This window comes from Primulina tabacum, chromosome 2, assembly GCF_025594145.1.
Source record: "Primulina tabacum isolate GXHZ01 chromosome 2, ASM2559414v2, whole genome shotgun sequence".
Classification (NCBI taxonomy): domain Eukaryota; kingdom Viridiplantae; phylum Streptophyta; class Magnoliopsida; order Lamiales; family Gesneriaceae; genus Primulina; species Primulina tabacum.
Window position 1 is genome coordinate 2236236 of NC_134551.1, and position 21884 is coordinate 2258119.

General features: G+C 34.8%; 3 protein-coding genes across 4 annotated transcripts; 1 reads left to right on the top strand and 2 right to left on the bottom strand.

Annotated features, from left to right (window-relative positions):
* The first annotated feature begins 1244 nt into the window (after nucleotides 1-1244).
* On the top strand, nucleotides 1245-5922 carry LOC142524395 (E3 ubiquitin-protein ligase RHF2A-like). 2 transcript variants are annotated; one of them, XM_075628359.1, is made up of 9 exons: nucleotides 1245-1475; nucleotides 2457-2588; nucleotides 2668-2714; nucleotides 3233-3295; nucleotides 3394-3502; nucleotides 3756-4144; nucleotides 4236-4346; nucleotides 4585-4944; nucleotides 5594-5922. In XM_075628359.1, exons 2-8 carry the CDS (start codon nucleotides 2457-2459, stop codon nucleotides 4901-4903), a joined length of 1170 nt encoding a protein of 389 aa, XP_075484474.1. In that variant the 5' UTR covers nucleotides 1245-1475; the 3' UTR covers nucleotides 4904-4944; nucleotides 5594-5922. The 2 variants fall into 2 exon arrangements, with proteins under 2 accessions (XP_075484474.1, XP_075484485.1); XM_075628370.1 differs by having other exon boundaries at nucleotides 4585-4922.
* Nucleotides 5923-6058: 136 nt separating this feature from the next.
* Nucleotides 6059-9088, bottom strand: LOC142524386 (protein STRICTOSIDINE SYNTHASE-LIKE 3-like). The gene is made up of 4 exons (XM_075628348.1): nucleotides 8562-9088; nucleotides 7307-7582; nucleotides 6864-7031; nucleotides 6059-6629 (listed from the first exon to the last, which is right to left on the bottom strand). The coding sequence occupies exons 1-4, from the start codon at nucleotides 8888-8890 to the stop codon at nucleotides 6227-6229; spliced, it is 1176 nt and encodes a 391-aa protein (XP_075484463.1). The 5' UTR covers nucleotides 8891-9088; the 3' UTR covers nucleotides 6059-6226.
* Nucleotides 9089-11163: 2075 nt separating this feature from the next.
* Nucleotides 11164-19823, bottom strand: LOC142524376 (ubiquitin carboxyl-terminal hydrolase 8-like). Its single transcript, XM_075628339.1, is given in 14 exon segments — nucleotides 11164-11624; nucleotides 12017-12290; nucleotides 12745-13112; nucleotides 13114-13294; nucleotides 14565-14713; nucleotides 14832-15089; nucleotides 15501-15671; nucleotides 15797-15937; nucleotides 16271-16603; nucleotides 17242-17337; nucleotides 17425-17484; nucleotides 18218-18359; nucleotides 18727-18975; nucleotides 19540-19823. Coding segments are annotated over 14 exon segments (2715 nt in total). The 5' UTR covers nucleotides 19695-19823; the 3' UTR covers nucleotides 11164-11486.
* Nucleotides 19824-21884: the final 2061 nt, after the last annotated feature.

The following is a 21884-nucleotide window of genomic DNA, read 5'->3' on the forward strand; positions in this document are numbered from 1 at the left end:
GATCTTCACGGACAGAAAAGATTGCAGTTCGTTTGATAATGATCGAGTTACATTGCTTCTTCGGCCCGAAAGTTCATCACGGAAGAAAGGACTCACTAAGCCGGAATCACTAACTAATCTAAATCACTAACTAATACTAATCTAATTCTAATATAATAGAAAAGACTAATATAATAGAAAACAACTGCCTTTTCTGTATAAGACCGAATCCATTCGATTTCTAAAAAAGATTACTAATCCTTAACTTTTCCAAAAGGAACTAGAATCTTTGGTGCAATTCCTCGGGAATTGAGACAATTAAACTCCGCATTGTTCACAAAGATTCGGGTCTTCTTTTTCATCTCCGATTACTCGATAATTTCCACAAGCACAAATTCCACTTTTGATAGGCCCAAAAATTCTTTCACAAAATAATCCATCTTTTTCCGGTTTATTGGTTTTGTAATGAAAAGTATAGGGTTTTGTCACTTCTCCAACTATCTCTCCATTAGGCAGGATTTTAGTTCTTACCATACTATCAAATTAATAGAATACTGCCGATTAAAGTCCCCTCATTTCATTTGAGTTAAGACGCGAAATTGGAATCCTTTTCATTTGATCTGAAAAAAAGGAAGATCCGAACAAAATAATCGGTGGATAGGAACATACTCTAGATCGAAATTGTGGGGGGTACTTCTTAATAATTTCTACCAACTTAATTTGCTTTCAATCAACTCTCTTGATAATTGCATAACTTGCAACCATCGGAGACCAAACATATAACATTGATTATAATACTAATTACAAAATTGAAAAGATGGCTGTCCTTATCAGTGTAACTCAAATTTTAAAATACAAGAAAACCTAGTGTTATGTTCAATCGGTCTCCATGCAATTCTCTTTATGCTTATCTTTTCATTTACACAAAAAATTTATGACACGGTCTTACGATTCAATTTTTAAGACGTGTATTTAATATGTGTCACCTATGAAATTTTTTTTACTTTTTATTATAAATATAGCCATGATAACTGATCTGACGAATAAAGATCGTAAACCATATCACACGATATAAGTCTTCATTCTCACTATGAATCCTAGTACCAATATAATCAGACCAATAATTATTAATTAATATAACCAAAATTTAATTAAATTAATATATGAAGTATGAACCATGGTAATTGGTACGTGTCAACTTTCCAACTTTGGTTAGTGGAGATCAAACTTTGGTTTAATTAAATCGCCGAAAGAAAAATAAAAAGAAAAAAAGGGAATAATTCTCCAGAAACCAACGAAAGAAAAGTCCGCAAGACTTCTTCCCATTCTCACTTTTGTGAACCCAAATTCTCTCATAAAAATTAAATCTTTTCGCCTGCCCACTTCTCCTATCCTCTGATATATGAATCAGTTATTCGATTATTTCGAGATTTGATCTGGGCTTAAATCTCCGATTTTGTTGATTACACTGCGAAAAGAGGAGTCTTTTCTTTGAGGTAATTTCTATACATGTTCTTCGTCATCTGTAATCGATGGGTCGTTGATGACACTGAGTATTTTAAATTTTGTTGTAAGTACTTTGTGCAGATTGTATATACAGCAACGCAAGTTTTTTTTTTCTGTATTTTTGTTTTTTTGGAGTGGGTGTGTTATTTATTTTTGGTTGTGATTTGGGACGCTTGGAAACATTGAAATGAGCTGATTTTTGAAATTACGTTAAATTCGTGGTTATTTTTAGTAATTCTGAAGGGGCTCGATTACTTCCCGATATTGCAGTTCTTAAATTTTATGTTGACTTTTTAATTTTTCGTGTGTTTCGTTTCTTCTGTGTTACTAGCTGCTTGGACTCTCTGGGTATATAACGAAGTTTGATTATCAAACTCTTGTTTTATTTTCTAGTGTTTTGTTGATATTGATTGTTTTTTGCTGGTAAAGGGGCTTTTTTTTTTATTTTGGCTGGTTTTCTTCAATTAAAAATCCTAAAAATTTTAACAAACTTTTATGAGGCATTCGTTTCACTAATATAAAATATATTGAATTGTCTGCTGACTCTGCTCCACCAATCTGGAGTATAATTGTAGATTTTAAATATAAGTGCTTTGTTTAATCACCCATTTCTGATTTGATACTTGATTTTCTGTTAAGGTGAAGCGTTTGTGAATATCTGCTCTCAAGGAAATATGCACCTACTTTGATTGTACACATATTTTTTTATCTGATCTTATACTCTTTTTACGGGTGTTAATTTATCCAACTCAATGGTCTCATCATTTGTGAATTCAGTTGAAATTGACGCGATATCATTATTGAGTTTTATTTTCTGCTAAACAATGAGGTGCATATCGTGGGTTTCTTTACCAATATTCATGGTCGACACAGTTCTTTTTTAATTCGAGATGCGTGATTGTTGCAAGATCGTTCTTTTTCTTGTATATGTCGTTTTTCTTTTGTAATCAAGATTTCGCTATCTTTTATAGATGGAAGAGGGAATGACGCCTGAGAACCATTTGACATCAGCTGCAGCTTTTGTGGAAGGTGGAATCCAAGAAGCATGTGATGATGCTTGCAGCATATGCCTTGAAGATTTTTCTGATAGTGATCCTTCAACAGTATGGTTAAAGCTTATGATTCCTACCACTTTGGATCAAGATTGACCTTCTGTTGATTAATTTGTTTTTTATTTTTCAGGTGACCAGTTGTAAGCATGAGTTTCATCTTCAGTGCATTCTTGAATGGTACAAAACTTACATTTCCGCCAATAAAAGTTTTGCTGGGCAAACAGTTTTTTTTTTTTATGTTGATCTTATGATTATGCCTTTTGCTACTTGCTAATCTCCACTACCTAAGGATTCTCACAAGACAGTAGCATTAGAGTTAAGCATGTTCTATGGATATATAATCCTCAAACTACTTATTTTAATTTTGGCGTTCTTTGCACTTATAAATTGAAGTTGTAATCTCTGTTTGTCCTAAAGTTCGTCTATGTAAAGGTTCCACAAGCTTGTGCATTCTTATCCTCAACTGGAGTGGAGAAAGGTAGGGTGAACTGAATGTTTGTTTAGTCTGCCATCATTTGGATCATTCGACTGTATCTCTTATTCAAAACAGAATTTATAATCATTAATTAGAGGGACTAGATGTAGGAACTTTATTCTGTAAAGAGGTCGGTTATTACACAATAGTAAAGTTCTACAGAGATTAGTATTCATCATCTAGGAGCAGAATCTTAATCAGTTCATATGATCATCTTTAGGTGCCAGAGAAGCTCCCAGTGCCCAATGTGTTGGCAACCCATCAGCTTGAAGGATCCTGGCAGGTGTACTAATTTTGCTATCTGCAGCTTTCCCTTTATGCTTCTGTTTCTTCTTGGAAGTATTAATCAGCGATGAATATCATTTGATGTTTATTTGGTAGCCAAGAATTGCTTGATGCTGTGGAGCATGAGAGGAATATGCGGATGAACCCACCAAGAACTACCACTATATTTCGTCACCCAACCCTTGGAGATTTTGAGTTACAGCATGTAGGATATTCTTGTTTCTGTATTCTTGTATTCACTGTTTTAGTTAAGGGCAGGGGAGATCCTTTGTAAGCCTCAAAGGAAAATAAATTTTTTTTAAATTTATTCTGAAAAGGTGAGTTTTGTTCCCCAAATCATTTGAGCCCATCTTGCCTCCCTCAAATGAATCCTGGGTCCGCCTTTGGTAATGGCTTAGTTTGAATACATGCTATTCTTAGCTGTGTTTACATAATAATTCCTTGAACATCTGGTTCAGTTGCCAGTCAGCGCTAGTGAATCCGAGCTTGAAGAGCGAATTATTCAGCACTTAGCAGCCGCCGCTGCCATGGGAAGGGCTCGTCAGCTTGCTAGGAGGGAAGGTCAGAGGAGTAGGGCCTCTGCTCAAGGCCGTCCCCATTTTTTGGTATTTTCGAGCCCTAATGTGTCTCCCGCAAGTTCAGCCACTTCTTCGGTTGATCAAAGAGATGTCGGTGATCCAGCTCCTACGTTCATGATTGCTGGCCCAAATTCTCCTTTCATGACTGTAGAAGAAGACTCTGCACCGGTCATTGCACGACCCTCATCTGCCCAAGCTGACCAGCTTTTGACTTCAGCATCAGCATCAAGTGCAGGTGCAGATCAGCAGGGAACATCCTCGGCCAATAGGTTTATATGCTTGTTGATCATTTTAAACTCTTCTACTGTTAGAGGGGTCAGAATTTTAGTTGTTCATCAAGAAGTGAATTGCGTATTGCAGATGGTATCCTGCCCAGTCTTCTCAAACTAGCAACCAAGATAGAGTTGGATCATCAGATTTCCAGTCATTTTCGGAGTCTCTGAAGTCCCGTGTTGGTGCATGGTCAATGAAGTACGTGTAAATTTGGAATTGTGCTGCCTTTCATTTTCAGCCCCAGTCCTAATTATGAAAATCAAATTTTCCCTTGTTTCTACCAAACTTACCTAGATGCAGATTGAAAGTAATGGCAAGAAGATCGTGAAGGGAGAATAAGGCACATGAATTTAATAAAAGTGCTTTGGGAGAGACCCTTACTTCAAGAATGATAATATGATTACTTGTAATAACGCCTCTGTTCTGCATTTTCCAGATGCAAGGAATCAATTACTAAGAGCACGAAAGGTTGGAAGGAGAAACTGTTCAATCGCAACAGTTCAATTCCCGACCCCAGCCTTGAAGTTCATAGAGAGGTTGATGAAGTTATTGCTCCTGTATCTCGACTGATGGATCATCTTGAAATATCGGAAGTCGATAGAACCAACATAGCCACTGTGTCAAACATAAACATTACTTTGAATAGCTCAAGTTCAGGCCCTACTGAACAGCAGCATATGACAGAGATAGTTGGCAGCTCTTCCTTGAACGAGGATAACACACGAGCTCCATATGCTGCTAGTGCATCAAACTAAGTCTTAATTCAGCATCAAAGTAATCGTGCTTCTTTTTTCCAGTAATTCTTACACTCTTACTTTGATATCTTCTTTGGCTTGTTAAATTGAATGCTGTCACTGCTTTGTTTAATACTTTCTTTGAATACTTGGGCTGCAATTTAATTAATCTCGAGACTGGTTTAGTTTTAAGGTTGTGAGAAAAAATATGCTTTTGTTTGACCTTGAATAAAATTGGTTTATCTCCGTGTTACTGCAATTTTTGAGTTCCCCTCCGATCATTTTGGATTAGGACCATTGCATGTAAATTACATTTGTATGGTTGCTCTAGGAAAAAAATCAACTGGTTTTAATTGGCATATTAATTAGAAAATTGTCTCACGTTGAGATGGCTAAAACCTGTTCATTTTTCAAGAGAGAACGAGTTTTCTAAATTTTAAAATTTACCCCTTCAAATGGTCATTGGCATTATGCAAAGGTAACAAGCTAATGCATAATAATTATGTATTTTCCTTCTCAAAATACTGCACATTTCATAAAGTCCATGCAAAAGCTAATGCCGGATAATTGTCTCTGATACTCAGCTACTTGGCTATTTACCGAGCCTTTGTGGTTCAAGTTTCTAAATTTACTTGCTGTTGATATGATTGTTGCGTGAGGCTGTCTATCTTGTTCTGCTATTTGTGATCTTGTGGAATTTTTGTTTGTCAGGTACATTTTACCTTGTTGATTCTGCTGTTGACACTATCCATCTGGTCACGAATGCAGCAAATATTACAAGAAGTGTTCCAGTTTGGTGCAATAAAGTATTTCCTCCATGGACCTCGAAACCGGTGTATAAATGACACATTAATTAGTTGTATATTTTGTGGTCATTTTGAGTCATTTCTTCATGTTGTCCTATGGTATTATCACGTGTCCTTGACTGTATGTTGCTATAAATAGAGCCACGAGTGACCTGCCTTTGTGTCATTTCCTTTAGTATTTGGTAATTTATGTTCGGATTTATTGTCATTTATTGATTCCATATCTTCACTTTCTGGTTTGTCCGGATCTTTCTGTTTCATGTCCGAGGATGATTGCATCTGGTATTATCATGCAACATTTTTACTAGATGGTAACCATTGAAACCATTGTGAAAAAGAACGATTGGAAGTAGAATTCAACGCACAAAACTAAAAGCAATCTTATGTCAATAAACCGGATAAAGTTTTAAGAGTGTTTTCAATCACCAATTCATGACAGAAGCTACACAAGTTCTATGACATTTATGAAATACCAAGTCTTTGGCCTAAAAAGTGTTGAAAGTGTGGAAAAAGAATCTGAAATCGATAAGCTTCTTTCTCAGTCTAACTGGTAAACTGCAACAAATGGCAACAGGACGCTTCCCATCCAAAGTTTCCCATTTTTCTCCTCGACTTCGCTAACCGCTTTAACTACTTTTCCTTGTCTATCTTCCAGAATCTGTAAAAGCTCACCTTCAGGGCTATATTTCACGATTGCTCCATGCATACGACCTCCGATTTGCATCAAATAGTGAATCTTGGCAGAAATAGGAAGTTTCAGACACAAATGCCGTAATTTGGGGTACATTGCTGATAAATAAGCGTATATGGTTCTGCGACAATGTATTGCCACCCAAAACTCGCCCTTTTCATTTGTTCGAACGTTGTCTGGGAATCCAGGCAGCACAGCCATAACCTCAGATGTGCCAGCTTTTTCACCTTTTATCCAGTACTTTCTCAACCTATATAAGGCTGAGTTAAAATCAATCCAAAACAAGTAAATATACGTTAGATGGATAAATTTTGGCATGCATTCACAACATAGTTTCTTGAGCTCCTAAAATCTCTCGTAGGAAGACTTGCCCGAAAACAGTAGACCTTAAAACCATCCCTTGAACATCCGCTGCCTTAAAAAATTTCCACTTTCCGAAGAAGTACGAAGGAATCAAGAATTAAGGAAGAAGATAGGGGGATACCTGCCAATCGAACCCTCGCAGAACACAAAGAATGATTTATCTTTACTCAGGGAAAGACCGTTTGGAAATTGAAGATTTCGAACAAGAACAGTGGTTGATTTTGTGTTTGGATCATATTTCAGCACCCTTCCACTATTTTCTCCAGAGAATACTAGCAGCAAAAAATTCCTGAAACAAGTACCATGTGAGAACTACGGATGCTGATATGCAATAGTATCCAGCAAAATACCAAGCAGCAAAAGTTTACGGAAACAGAACTACAAAACGTTGAAATAAATGGTTAAAAAGGGTTTGCCACCTTATCTTGAATAAGATATTTTTGTTATACTTTTTCTCTTAAAACTCTCGACAAATCATGCCAGTCTACACACTTTTCTTTCCCTCGTTATTTCATCGGAAAAACTCTAAATACCGAGTGGCATTGAATAAAACTTATAACATACCTTCTTCGGTATGTTGTGCTGCTATCGGTGAAATACACAATCCCATCATCATCAATGTCTAAGTCATTTGTAAATCCAAAAGGAACTCCTTCGACCTCGGTGGCTAGAGATGTTGCCAAACCACCTTCACGCCCAACCTTCATCAACCCAAGGTATGCATCTGCAATGTACAAATCACCTGTTTGTTTGTGAAATCTTAGACCCAACGGTCTTCCACAGATGTGCTCGTTCTTCAAATAGCTCAACAGTGATGGTTTTGTATCGCATAGTGCTGACCTGAAATAATTTCACTAACATCAGAGGGATACTGTAAAACGATGTCATTCCATTTTTTCCTTAAACCACAATCAATATGAGTAAATTGAATAGGATTCAGTATGTAGTTTCAGTAATTCACCCTAAATTTTCATAACAAGGGCAGACAGATGGGAAATATACAATCATAGCAAAAAGGATGATCCATACAAAACTGTAACAGAAGCACAAGAAATTAATGACATGAAAACACAAATGTAAAATATACTTATTGAATCGGTAAGTATATATGACATTTACCAGGCATAATAAAATCTAAAAGATTTATGCCTACAAGTAGATAATTCATAGATAAATACGTCAGTATAGCAAAAATCAACATCACATTTCCGACTAACTTCACCTTACATAAATGCGTGGAACATATATTACCCAACCTTGGCATTCTCTCTCGACTTTAATCCTAAGACCAACTAATTTGCTTCAAACTAAAATGTCAAACCATATACTCTCCCGAACTTCAGTTCTCTTTCGACCTAGTGAAAAGATGAAAATGCAACAAAAGGAATTCAACTCATGTGAGGTTTCCTATTGCTTCAAATCTCTGTGTTATGAGAATCAACGGATATAATGATATCCATAACAGCTACTTCACAGATTATCAGCTATTCAAATACAAATTCGTTCCTGTATTTCAACAAATTGGTGTTGTGACGAATCTAGACTACAGTAACAGCTACACTTTCAGCTAAGAATTTTTCTTTGCTTTTAGAAAAATCTACAAGTTAAACAATTGACAGAGAATTCAAGAAAGCTAATTGTTGAATACAAAAACGAAAGCATAAAACAAACTAAGCCATAATTTTTTCAACATTATCCCACAAAACTCCAGGGCAATAAAACATCACGCACTCCCAACTCAAATTCTCAAAATCTCAAAGAGCATAAATTCAAATTTCTCAGTAAAAACAAAACCATCAATCAATAATTCAAAACTCACCGATTAGCAGAAGTATAAGCAAAATCATTCCACTTTTCACCATCCCAGAAAACGATCCTCCCGTCAGCAACCCCAGTATACGGACCACGCCCCATTGGATCAAATGCCACGCTCTCCGGGCCCTGCACCTGGTTCAAGAACTTGATTTCCGACTTTTGCAGCAAGTTCTCCGTGTCCTTCTCAACTGGGATTTCTGACCACGCTGGCATCTCCACCTTAAACGCCTTGAACTCCGGAAAAGCCGAAATCGCACAGTGATCGAACGGGTCCACCGCGCAGTACACAGCCAACAGGAGACATATAACCGCGAATACTCCAGCGCGCTTCATAGCTTAAAAAATTCAGAGATAATTTTCAGAGAATTTGCTTGTGGTGTGGTGCAACGAAGCGTGTGCTACCTGCTTCCTCACTTAGTAGAACTTGTGATACTCTGGCGTATTAATTTTGTTATCAATTTTCGACCCAACCACCATCTGCCTATCGCTCCACTCCAGCAGCCTTTCCTTTCCAACCCTTCACTTACTTTTTTTAATAAAAAAAAACTCTCTCAAATTACAAAAAATATTAAACCAAAAATCCAAGTTATCTGAAATTAGAATTAAAAAAAAAATTGCAACAAATCGAAAAGCATTTTTTAAGGTAATACTAATTTCCCTTTGTCAGATTTGACTTGAATGTTGGAAGGTATTTGTCGGAAAGCATGAGTTTTCTAACACGATTTTTTCCTTAATTAGGTTTTATGGATTGTACAATTTTATTGATAAACATTTTTTTGTTTTTGGATGTCAATAATTAAATACAGAAAAATATTTTTTTATTAAAAAAAACAATAATACGCCTGTTCATTAAAATTGGAGTTTGGTCATAGCAATAAAGTGGCTAGAACAATATACTCTTTTTTTTTAAAAAAAAAAATAATTATTAGGATGGATATCAGTTTCTCGATTTGTTCTATGCTACCAAATATTTTTTTTATGATGATGGACGAATAACTCGATGATAACTATGCATTGTGTGAGATGTGTCTCGGGAAAGCGAAATGCCTAGTATAAGACTGAAGTGTTAATGAACTCAATCGAGATGAATACGACGAAAATTTAAAAGTTTGAATTCGATTCGAATTAATTTTATTTGATTTTGAGCTTGATTCGAAGTTCGAAAATTTTTAAAAATTTTGCTCAAATTCACCAAGTATGGAAAATAATGATTTAATCTCGAATTCGACTCAAAAAAAGTTCGAACATGTTTGACCACGGTTCGGATTCGATATCCTCAACTTGTCAAAGGGTGGGTAGCTCAATGTTACGTATATTGGATAATTTGCTTATCATGTATCGTGTTACAAAATAAAAAAGAATATGAATCAAAATAAGTATTCTGCCATGGTCATTCTTAAAAAATGCATTTCAAAACATGCTATAAATTGTGTTTATAGATAAGGTTTGGAGATTTCCATGAAATAATCTACTTATTTTTTAAACTGTAAATTATCATGTATCGAATTTCGATAAGAATAAAAATGATGGATAATCATTTTATTTCAAGAAAACACATTGAAGGGAAAAAAATTAGAATTGATGATGAGCGTGTAATAAATTAATTTCTAATGAAAAATACATTAATTAGGTAGTTGAAAATCAATATCCTAACTGGTTAGAAATATAGTCGGCAGCCTAGCCTATTAATAATAGAGGTCGCGAATCATTAAAACCAATAATAGCAAACAAAAATTACACGACTACGCTTAGGTTGTGAAACATGTGTGTTTCTTGTATTGTATTGTCCTTTGAAGTTGGTATTTTTTTTTTATGAGAAGTAGGTTTTTATGAGACGATCTCACGAATTTTTATCTGTGAAACGGATTAATCATACCGATATTCACAATAAAAAGTAACACTCTTAGCGTAAAAAGTAATATTTTTTCATGGATGACTCAAAAAAAAAATATGTCTCATAAAATACGACCCGTGAGATCGTCTCACACAAATTTTCATCTTTTACGAACGAACATAAGAAATATGTGTCATTTTTGCTTGTTGCAATCGTGTTTCCTAGAAATGGGGATCACGACAGCCTTTTGGTCTGAGCTTAACCATTGCCATCTGTGTTATTAATTCTTTTTTAATCCATTTTTCATCATTGTTATTAATTAAAGAAAAAGATTTGAATGCGCACAAAAATCAAGGAATCTTCAGAACAACATCATCAGGTCCGGAGATTTGAGCCATGGAGGAAGAGGAAGAAAAAGCGAGCAGCAAAGCTGACACGAACTTCAGATTGAAAACTAAGATTAAAGCATACCATCATATAATATTGCTTAAATCAGTAGGAGCTTGTTTTTTCCACATCTTTCGGACGACCCTGAATTTTGGCGATGTTGTTGACCCCTAGATTGTCAGCAATTGTACTGATGAGCCAAATCAACATTTTTAGTTTTAAAGTTCATTAAAACAAATTAATTTAATACAAATAATATAATATAATTATGTGTGTGTGTGTGTGTGTGTGTGTGTGTGTGTGTTGAAATAAATCTTTAATACCCAAAAAAATACCGGGAAAATTTCATGCTCCCAAATATATAGGGGGAAAAAAGAGAGGCTATGTAATTTTAATGTATCTTTAAGAGGAGAGATGTAAATTAAGTCCAACCAACCCAATCATTCTTTCTTCTGTCTTTTTTCACTGCAGAAGATTGAACGCACTTGCAACATATAAATATATGCCTTAATATGATCTTATTCCCCCAAATGTTTGTTTCACTATTATATGATGTCCTTGGGGACCTATTTCTCCCTACACTAACTTCCATTTTGCAAATCTTGACAAACACTACCAAATACAACAAATAAGAATGTGATTCAAGAACAAAAGAATAACACCATGGATGCTTATAGGCTCGGTGAGACACCACTTCAAGTTAGTAAGTCACAGTCTTCTCAAGTTAGATATATCTTCGTCGACCCTTCTGTAAAATAACACATAAGCAGGCGAAGTCTTGATCTTGTCCTCAGAGATGGGAGACAGATGGCTATCGTCAAAGTCGTACCACCGATCACCACCATGCTGATATTACCGAATGGTTGGTTAGAACAGGTTCGGAAAAATAGATGAAACTAGCAAATATGCACAGCCACAACATGATGACATGTGATAAGTGCTAAAAGTTACCTTTTTTCACCCAAAATATACTTTTCCTCATCTAACAACTCCCAACAATATCATTACCTTTAATTTCACGACTCTAAATAATACTACCGTATTATATTCAAACCCAAAGAACTATATTTTAAAATTTAAAACTACACTCTACAAACCACTCAAAAACGATGCATTTCTAAGATGGCATCACAAAAAACACAAGAAATCTTCTTAGCGCATTATAGTCTTGAAAGAGAAGAGATGAATTGCAAAAAGAAAACAAAAATCAATAAGTTAGAGAATGAAGGTACACTTACGTGGACAAACGCCGTGTAGTGACCGCCTCCCATACTTCCATAATGATTGCTAATAGCATAGAGAATATATCGGTTTGAAGATCGTGCACCCTTCTGATCTATATAAGCAGACATATCAAGGTCATGGATGGGGAAATCTACAAAGGTTTCCAATTTGTTCTTCAGATACCGGCTGTAGGAGAATCTTTTCAAATGAATCACCAAAATTTCTGGCAGTCTCCAGAGATCCAATTTTTTACTAGCTTGACAATGTTTTTTACACACTGGGCAGTACCTAAAAGGGCAAATGGCAGATCAGAAAAATAATGAGTGAATAATAAGTAAAAACAAAAATGCTTACTAAGCTGGAAAAGATTACAGAGAAGAAAATAAATGGATGCCAGAATGTCACATATAAATTAATGTGGACAAGAAAGATCAACTTATGTCACACTAAATGATCTACCTTAAGCAGGTCGTGAAGTATTATTTATGGATCTTTGCAAAAATCCACCAGATATGACAACATATCTCTAGTTTCTTTATGGTTCGAGGTAGCTAACATACGGCGCCACTACCAGCTAAGATTTGCAATGAGAACTAATACCAGCAGGGAAGAATTCGCAGAATGATGTATCCTAAGTATGATAAGATTCTTCGTATTCACCTTATTAACAAGATACGCCACACAATATAATCTATGTAGCAAAGTGATGGATATAAAAAGGAAACCAGAATAGCTCACTGACCACATATCTTCAGGTCCTAGAGGCTCCTCCTTGAGAAATGCTTCTAGGCATTTAAACAAAGAGATAGACTCTTGTGGTTTTTTTGTAAAGAAACCAGACTTGAAAACTTCAGGCAACAAGCTAAGAGGCTGAACACTGTAATGCTTCAGCATTGACTCTGACCAACATGCAAGCACATTCAAACGTGTGGGAATGGTCTTCAGATTCACCGGCTCTTCCATTGTAATATCTGAGTCTCTTTCTATTCCCTTTTCATCTGTTATATAAAACTGAAACTTGGTGCCACGCGTAGAATCGGGCTCTTCTGTACTAGTTGTCCCAGAAAGTTCAGTTAGTCTAGGATTTTTATTATCCTCCACTTCCACCTCAGCGGACATTATTGTCTGTGCTGCCACAATTATCAATAGACTCTTCATCAGGGACCAAGAATGGAGCAATTAGCTTCGTATACACTTCGAAGATTTCAGAACCAGTGGTGATGGTTTGGCGTACTACAAGAGGGAATCCAAATGCCTTCCAACTTGAGGACAGTTTCCCGAAAACAAGTTTCCTGCAATAAATATTAATTAGACAGCTTAAATTTAAAAACCAAAGTACAGTCAGACGATAAATATCGCAGAAGCAACTCTTTCTCCATGGCAAACAACTGTACCAAGTAAAAGTATAAGAAAATCCACAAAACACATTCATTGCAAGGGATTATGCAACCAGGTCAAAACTAACAATGACAATAATCTCCATGTATGACATCATATATAACTGGTAAAGGTAAGGTTCATCAAGACATTGATGTGCAATGTCCAGATGAATTTCTGACTATCAAAAAAATTAGAAAACCAAAAGGCCAGTGGACTCAGCTAACTATACAATTAGATTCCTTGAATGTTCAAATCCCGAGCAACAACAAAAATTAGAACATGAATAATTAAAAACTCATTTGCACCATCTATCCAGAAGTTAAAAAATAAAAACTCGCCTTTGCCATAGATGGCCATAAAATTGGCAAAACAAAAATACAGGCATATCCAACTGTACATATACATATACATGCAACTTGCACAGACATGTGTGTTAGTATTACTATCTGCTACACTTCAAAATGAGGATGCCCTGACAATTAAAGCCACCAATGAGAGTATTCATTCACTTTCTCAGTTTCTGTTGAGTGCTCAGAGTTTTAATGAAGGGATGAGGTGTAGAAGTAAACCAACAATAAATTTTTTTTAAAAAATAATATTGCAATTTGAATCTTATGTGCTTGTTATCAATCATCTTAACAAAAATGACTGGGAAAAGGAATACATGTAACAAGATTTCCTGGCTAATGCTATTTCAAGCAGATATCCCATCCACTGTTTACACTCCTGTTGAACCATCACTGTAAACACAAAAACCCTAAGTCATCTCTGTTAAACAGTGATTTGTTGTCCTTGCCCACCTAATTATAATCTGCGTACAATTTCAAACTCAATGTGCTTATGACCTTATGCATTTCTTCAATGTGGAATAAATAGGTATGGCTCCACCTAAATCTCAGTATGGCACTTTGCAAATTTATTATGTTAAAGTTAACTTATGACCTCTTTTTATTCATCAATTGATGAAATAACAAATGCTCTCCGTGTTAAGCAAGTCATTATTATAGAAATCAAGAAATGATACAAATATTAGCTAGTTACCAGCAGAAGATGGTGATTAATGGCTGAATCAGAACTATTGTCTTGTTGATTCCACTAAATCAAGCATAAACCTTTTGCGGAAGCATGTAATATACTATACATGACAAAATATGGACAAAGAAGAATGCAGTTTGGACTTACTCTTCTATTTTCTGGTGCATAAAGACGATCAGAGGAGCTTCCTTAGCATCCTTTGGCAGCCTATATGCTATTAGTTGATCACCATCTCTAATTAAAGATAATGAATCCGTCGGCTCCTCCAGAAATCGTATTATACGGTTGTTATATATCTGTAAAAAAGTTTATTGGTCTTAGAGCTTGAAATATGAGAAGTATAAAAAGGAGAATAATAATAAAATCGCCTAAAGGGCGAAAATAAATATAACATAGTGTGATAACTGTTGTTACCTCGGCAACCAAAAGCGTCTCGTCGACCCTCAACGAACATGCTGCACTTAAAGCCTGAATTAGATCTTCAAGCTTTCCATTCTTCGGTACAGAAACAGTAAATGAGGATGGCTGAGCACTGCCATCAGTTTTTACAATCGTCAATGTCATTGTCCGAGTTGTTGATGATGGCAGTGGTAATGACAGATACATGAATGGGTCAAAAGTAACAGACACCTTTCTGCAAACTGGGCATACTAATGTGGATCGATATTGACCCTGAAATGGCATCAATCAGTGGGGAGTCAGACAAGACTAGAGAAGGCATCCATAAAGACCATCAGCTACCAGAACATTCCTCTGCCTATCTCTAAGAAGTGAAAGTCAAAAGCAGCGTGGTGAAAAATATAGTTTTCATGGTTAGACAAAGAATCCAAAAATGTAGCCTGATTTTACTATTAGGCTATTATCCTTAATGACAATTAACTGGATTTATGATTACTGAGACCCACAAAGAGAATAGGCATATAATTTCGGCTCAAGATCGTAATATCATTCCTTAACAAACAAGAGAGATTGTTAATGAATACTCTGCATCCAAGACACATAGTTCCCTTATTTTTCAAATGAAAAGGAAATGGCCAAAAAAACAAGCAAAAGCAAGAAAACAACTGAGTTAAAGACACACACTTGGCACAAATCAACAATTATTGAATCATTGCGAGCCAGATGATTCTTCCAATATTCATCAGCCACTTCTTCATCTGGTCGGCCATCAGAATCCTTAGCTTCAACATAGGGTTTGCACTTCACACGATTCAAATCTTCATGGAGTCCATCCAAAAGAAATGCTAAGAGCTCCTACAGTAACCAATTGAAGTGAAAATATTATATTCTTTCCACTTTAATGGAATACGAGCTTGAGATAGTTCAGACAACAGGAATAAAAATATAATTTTAAATTTTAACAGGGGAATAGCACAAACTTGAGAATCATGCTGATTAAAACCACTAAACTGAGGAGCGAAATGAGCAAGCTTCAACTTGAATGTTCTTGGTGCCACTGGTGTTGCGCCAGGAGTCCACAATTTCTTCAGCAGATCTCCAAAAGCTGAAGCAATCTCACCCTGTTCAAAAGAAATGATATTATTGTTTTAATAAATATAGATTTATTTATCACGAGTCATGCAAGTATGTAAAGAAAGCACAGTTGCAGCAAGACATACACAGGAAAAAGTTATATCACACAACTATTACAAATGTAGAATCACCTTCTTAAATGATTTCGAAACTTAGAAGTGAAAATTCAAAGCACGACTGTGTAAGAATATTTTATCTGGAAATGTCATTGACTAACAGACAATAGTGTTCAATTGAACAATAAAACATTAATCAGAAAAGGAAACAAATTTATTCAACAGTCTGAATACAATGAAGTTCTAACACCAAAGAGAACATACATTCATGCCCAATGGGTTCTCCGAGTTTATTTCTCTCCTGTAATCGCCAAGAAAGTAGTCAACAAGTTTTGGTGTGTGCGCTAGACACTGAAGAGCACTGTTCATGAAACAAGTATTCCCCAAGTTTTGCAATCCAGTTAATCCCAAAGAGCCAGCTTCAAAGGAACTTCCGAAAATAGTAGAGGAATGGCGCGCAGAACTAGAACTGTTGTTGATAGCACTCCCATTCATCAAAATTGAAGTACCATTAGTATATGGTGCCAAATCTTCTTTTTTAACTCCTCTATTTCTAACAGAATCTGACAAACCATAAACTTGCAACTCGAGGAGAAGCTACATAAATTAACAGAAAAAGAAGTTAATGAACATGAAAAAAGTAACATGAGTAAAGTGTCAAGATAAACATGGAAAATTCAAGAAATCAGTTTTCAAATGTATGCATTGTCAGCAAACCACATCGGTTTGAATGTAAAGTCAATGATGTTCCCTCAACCCAGTGCACTCAACCCCTACAAAATTGACAGAGATACAATAGACCTTTAATGTAACAGGTACCATCAACAAAAAAGGATCACCATCAACAAAAAAGGATCACCTAAGATTAAAATTGCATGCTATAGTATGATTAACCTTTAAATTTGCAATCACTGCCAAGAAAAACAAAAAGAAGGGTGCGCATAGGTGAAAAAACAGAGGCTGTCTCACCAATAATAAGTTCAGCATAAATTATTGTCTACCTAATAGTTACTGACGCAAGAGGGAACTCAATTACAGAGGATCCAATATGTCCTTGTTCATTTTCCCTTTTTTCCTAGTTTGTTTGGGGGGTAAAGGACTGGTCATTACAAAAGTCGCGAACTATTTCCATGATGTTGAATGCGAATTTTTTCTAATCATACGCAAATTTATTGTTCAACAAATATATTCTCTTTCATCTCAGATTACAAACGTAAGCAAGTTCCGCTACTCACATCCTGGTCTGTCTGCCTCTGAGACTCTTTCGAGATCTTATTTTTGTCATTAAGGAAAAGCAGCGTCGTCTGCCCCGAAAAATCCCAAACCCATAACTGCACATAGAGCCAACCTTTAAACCCAAGAAAAAGTAAAGCTACAGAGGTCAACAAAAAATTTAAAAAGAAATAAAATGCACTTACAGGATCAGTATCTACATTGAATATCTTGCAGGCTCTTCTGAAGCACTCAACCAAATTATCCTGAAATTAAAACAAAAGGGAAACTTAACATTTAAAGCTAACGAATAACAATTAGGTGGAAAATTTAATTTCAAAGCTCTGGGAGTTGATACAAATGGATTGCTGTACACGTGGGCTGCTAATATTAAGTGATCATCAATTTAGACAAATTGATGCAGCATTAGGGCAATAGACAAATCATACTTTAAACTCGATTAATATGTTAACAGTTTTACAAAACCAATAATGTCACATAAACGGCATGAAGAAAAAATCAGAAGCATAACTAAAAGAATACTAAATCCCAGAATCCAATCCAGAAATAATCTCTTGTTTATTTTATATATAAAAAAGGGTAAAACAGCATAAGCATTGCACTTCCTAGGAGTCCTCAACATGCTTGTCGCAAGATCATGCAGCTATATTTGAAATGTTTGGTTGAGATTATGGTCATGGTTAATGATACATAAATAGAAGATATAGAAAATCATTTATTTTATCTCTATCCCGCCCTCTTCTATTTTTCTAGTATTACTATTTTCTCACTCCAGCAACCGATTCTAAATGAAAATTCACCCAGATTCATAGCTTCAAATAGAAGCTTGATTCATTTTAAGTTCGAGCAAGCATCACTCAATAATATGATTTCCTTCATAGTGAATATTTTTACAATTATGGTAACTAGATTTGCAGTTAGCGTGAACTATCTTTGTCATATTGTTTTTACAAGTATGTCGTGTAAATGTTTATAAACCTTTTTGCTTATTTTGACGGAAAATGCATTGGATTCTCTCTGAACAGAAAACCTTAGTTGTAGAGGATAGATATCCGACATATCTTCTTCTACAGCTGATGAGCTTTTGATGTTATTTGATGAACTTCTCGAATCACTATGCCTGGACAAGGAAAAAAGGACAATTAAATTAAGTAACTTCATTTATTCCAAATGTTCAAAGGAATCATGCCGACAAAGGAAAATGTTATTCTATATAAACCCACAACTCGCGTGGAAAAATGAAACCGCAATAATTTCCAAGTGCAATAGTGTGGAAATTATTGATCTTGCTCCAGCAGTTGACAAAGAATGTCAGGCAAGAGAGCACTTTTTTAATGTAGAAACACTTCACAAGCTTAAAACAGCAAAACTTAATCATGATAACCGGCAGATTCAGGCATGTCTCACGCCCAACTGGATTCGCATCAAGAAAATTAAACAATGGAAATAACATTTAAACCCAGGAGTATTTCTGGAAACTTACTGACCATTTAAGTGTCTGTAGCCACATTTCGCCAGGGACCAAAGCATAGTCCCTGCCAGATACCCCAACTTCACCATTTTCCCCACTGCTCAACAGTGAAGGATCCTCTTTCTTAAGGTTAAATGCTATATCTGAATAGAATATATTGTTCCATATCTTCATTGCGCCGCCATAAGACGAAGCAGGGGATGCTATATACGGGATTCCCATTTTTAAATCTGATGAATAAGAGTCTTGTGCCTCCTTCCACCATCTTCAAACAAACCCAAATGCAGTCACAAAAACAGTAGAAAACCACTTCTTCGAGAGCATGTTTTTGTAAAATAATCAGTTCATAGTCACCATACTACCACATCTATGACAGCAAAATTGAGAGTCAACACACTCTGGTTTCTTCAAAAATTTCACATAAAAGACTCATAATCTATCATCAATCCAAAGAGTGAGCAACATCATAGTAATTCAGTAGTGCAATTAAATGAACAGAAAAAAGGATAACAGCCAAGAAGTAAATTATAAATCAAAATAACTAATCCAAACAGGACCGGCAAGATTATTAATCCTGCCATCAAACCGAAATCCCAGAAACAGATCAAACCCTATATTGAGAACACACAAATGAATCCAAGAAAACACTTCTTTTCTTTTACTTTCCGTCATTTCAAATGAATTTGGTTACAATAACAGTCACATTCTTTCAACAAATCTCAAGAATCATTTCGCTTTGTCCCTTCTCCGAATCAGACTTGCCACCACACAATTCCTCCAAGAAAAAAGACTAAATTTATCTTGAACCAACACGATTAAACAAATATACCTGAATGGGACTAAATATACTCTTTGTTCTTGATCAAAAGACAAGGGCTCTCCTTCTTGCTGCAAATGCGGCTCAATATTCAAACTATCAAAGGAAACTGCTGCTGGGCCATTATTATTATCACCGTTCTCCGTTTCTTTTGTGTCCATATGCATATATAGAACGAGAAAGACTCGGGTTCAGAAATGGCGGAAGCGATTTGCAGGATTGCACATCAAGAGAGAGAGAGAGAGAGAGAGGCCGATTTGCCGAGAAAAGTATTACTTACAGAAAGAAAAAATTTACTATTCTGTATTTATATTTATATGATTTTTTTTATTAAATTAAATTCTTGAAATTCATTTTTCTCATGGGAAAAAACAATTTAAGGCAGGCTTAGAGATAGCACAGAGGGATATGCGGGAAAAGGTGCTCTACTGGCGCTGCTCTGTCTTTAATATTAACGTTGGATCTTGATATGTGACAAATTATTATTAATTATTCAAATTTCAGACAACTTCTCACTTGAGTAGTGAAAATGTTGAATTTGCTAACAAATTGCCGATGAAAATTCACCAAAAGACTCTAGAAAAAGTTTTAATTGAACACATGTCCTACACAATAACAAAGATTTTATACAGAAATATTACTTTTCACATTAATTCGAGTCGATTCATATAATAAATATAAATTCGTGAGATTGTCTCATACAAAACGTACTCAAATGAATTTGGCTAATGATAGTAAAATATCGACTTCCATGTTGATCCTAATATTTTTGTATGTATGTGTCCATATCTTAATAAGATCGGACAATCGACCACTCTCAAACTCATTGGGTATAGGCATAAGATAAATAGCTGGAAGACAAACAAATATATTTCTCTCTGTGTCGTAAATGTTTTCGTTTTCTATATACACAACATTTCATAATTTTGGCCAACTGCTATACGATGAAGTTCAGGCAGAACTATTTGGGAAAAAAAAATTTGCAATCGCCCCGTATTAATCTTCCAATGAAATAAAAACTATCAATCTCTTAATAATAATGCACAAAATTTTTTTTTTAAAAAATAATACATGGTATATCAAATAATTCAAATTAGAAATTGAATAACCAAATCGAGCTTGGGCGGCTCAAATGTATGCTATATTCATTAAGGTAGAGTTTGGTACATTGGATAAGAGAGATATTGATAAATAATCCTCCTTATCTAATGTTTGGTACTTTTTTCGAAAGCCCGTGATAATATCATGGATCCGTCATAAATAATTTTATACAAGGATAAAATATCCATTTTATGAGATCTGATAATTTTAATTTAATGATAAAAAACACATACATAAAAATCCTTAACCCTATATATGATCAAGTTCTAAATTAGTATCACTAGATGATAATTATATAAATGATTTTATAAATCTTTGCTAGTAGGTATAAATTAAAATCAAATAAATATTTTTATTTATTTTTATATATTATATAATATGATAATTATATAAATGAACTCGAGATAATTATATAAGTGATTTTTATAAATTTTAATAAAATTATTATTATCACTCGATTAACCTTAAAAATTGATATTTGACTTGACTCATAAAATCAAGGGCTCAATTATCATATTATATAATATATAAACTTAGGTAAAACTAAATAAATCATGCAAACATTGTCGATGCATGAACAGATAAGAAATATGAACTCAAGCAAAAACTTTGAAATTAGTGTGATTGGAAATGTCCATCAAAATGATTAAATTAGTTAATAAATATAAATAGTCCATACTGCCTAAGGCCTAAAATGAGATTGATTTTTAAGTTCGTGATTATTTTTTATTAGACCCAATGGTAACCCGGTTAACATAAAAAAAATTTAATTTATAAATTTCATAAAATTAATTAATTATTGTTAACTACAAATTAGCCCATAACATAACAAAAAGGAACATGTAAAAAATACACGAAAGCCCATTTAACAAAAACGTGGGCCCATACAGATATCCGGTCAAAAAGCCCATTGAAACCACGCTGGTATTTTTCCTCCTGGTACTTTGCACGATTGTACAATTTTGTTTGATACTTAATTAGCATAGTTATATTTTATTGTTCTTTATTTGTTGGTTAATTTTCGTTCATGGTATGGTGAAATAATTGCTATATAAAATAAACTTTATCATACCATAAATGAGTTGTCGGTGACAGTGGCGGAGCCATGTTTTCATTTTTATCTGGTTAGAATTTTTTAAACTAGTAACACATAAATTATATGTTACTCTTTCTCGATTAATATTTAATAAGTTTTTTTCTAAAAAAAATCGCTTAGATGAACAAAAAATATGTATACAAAATGTACAAACATATTA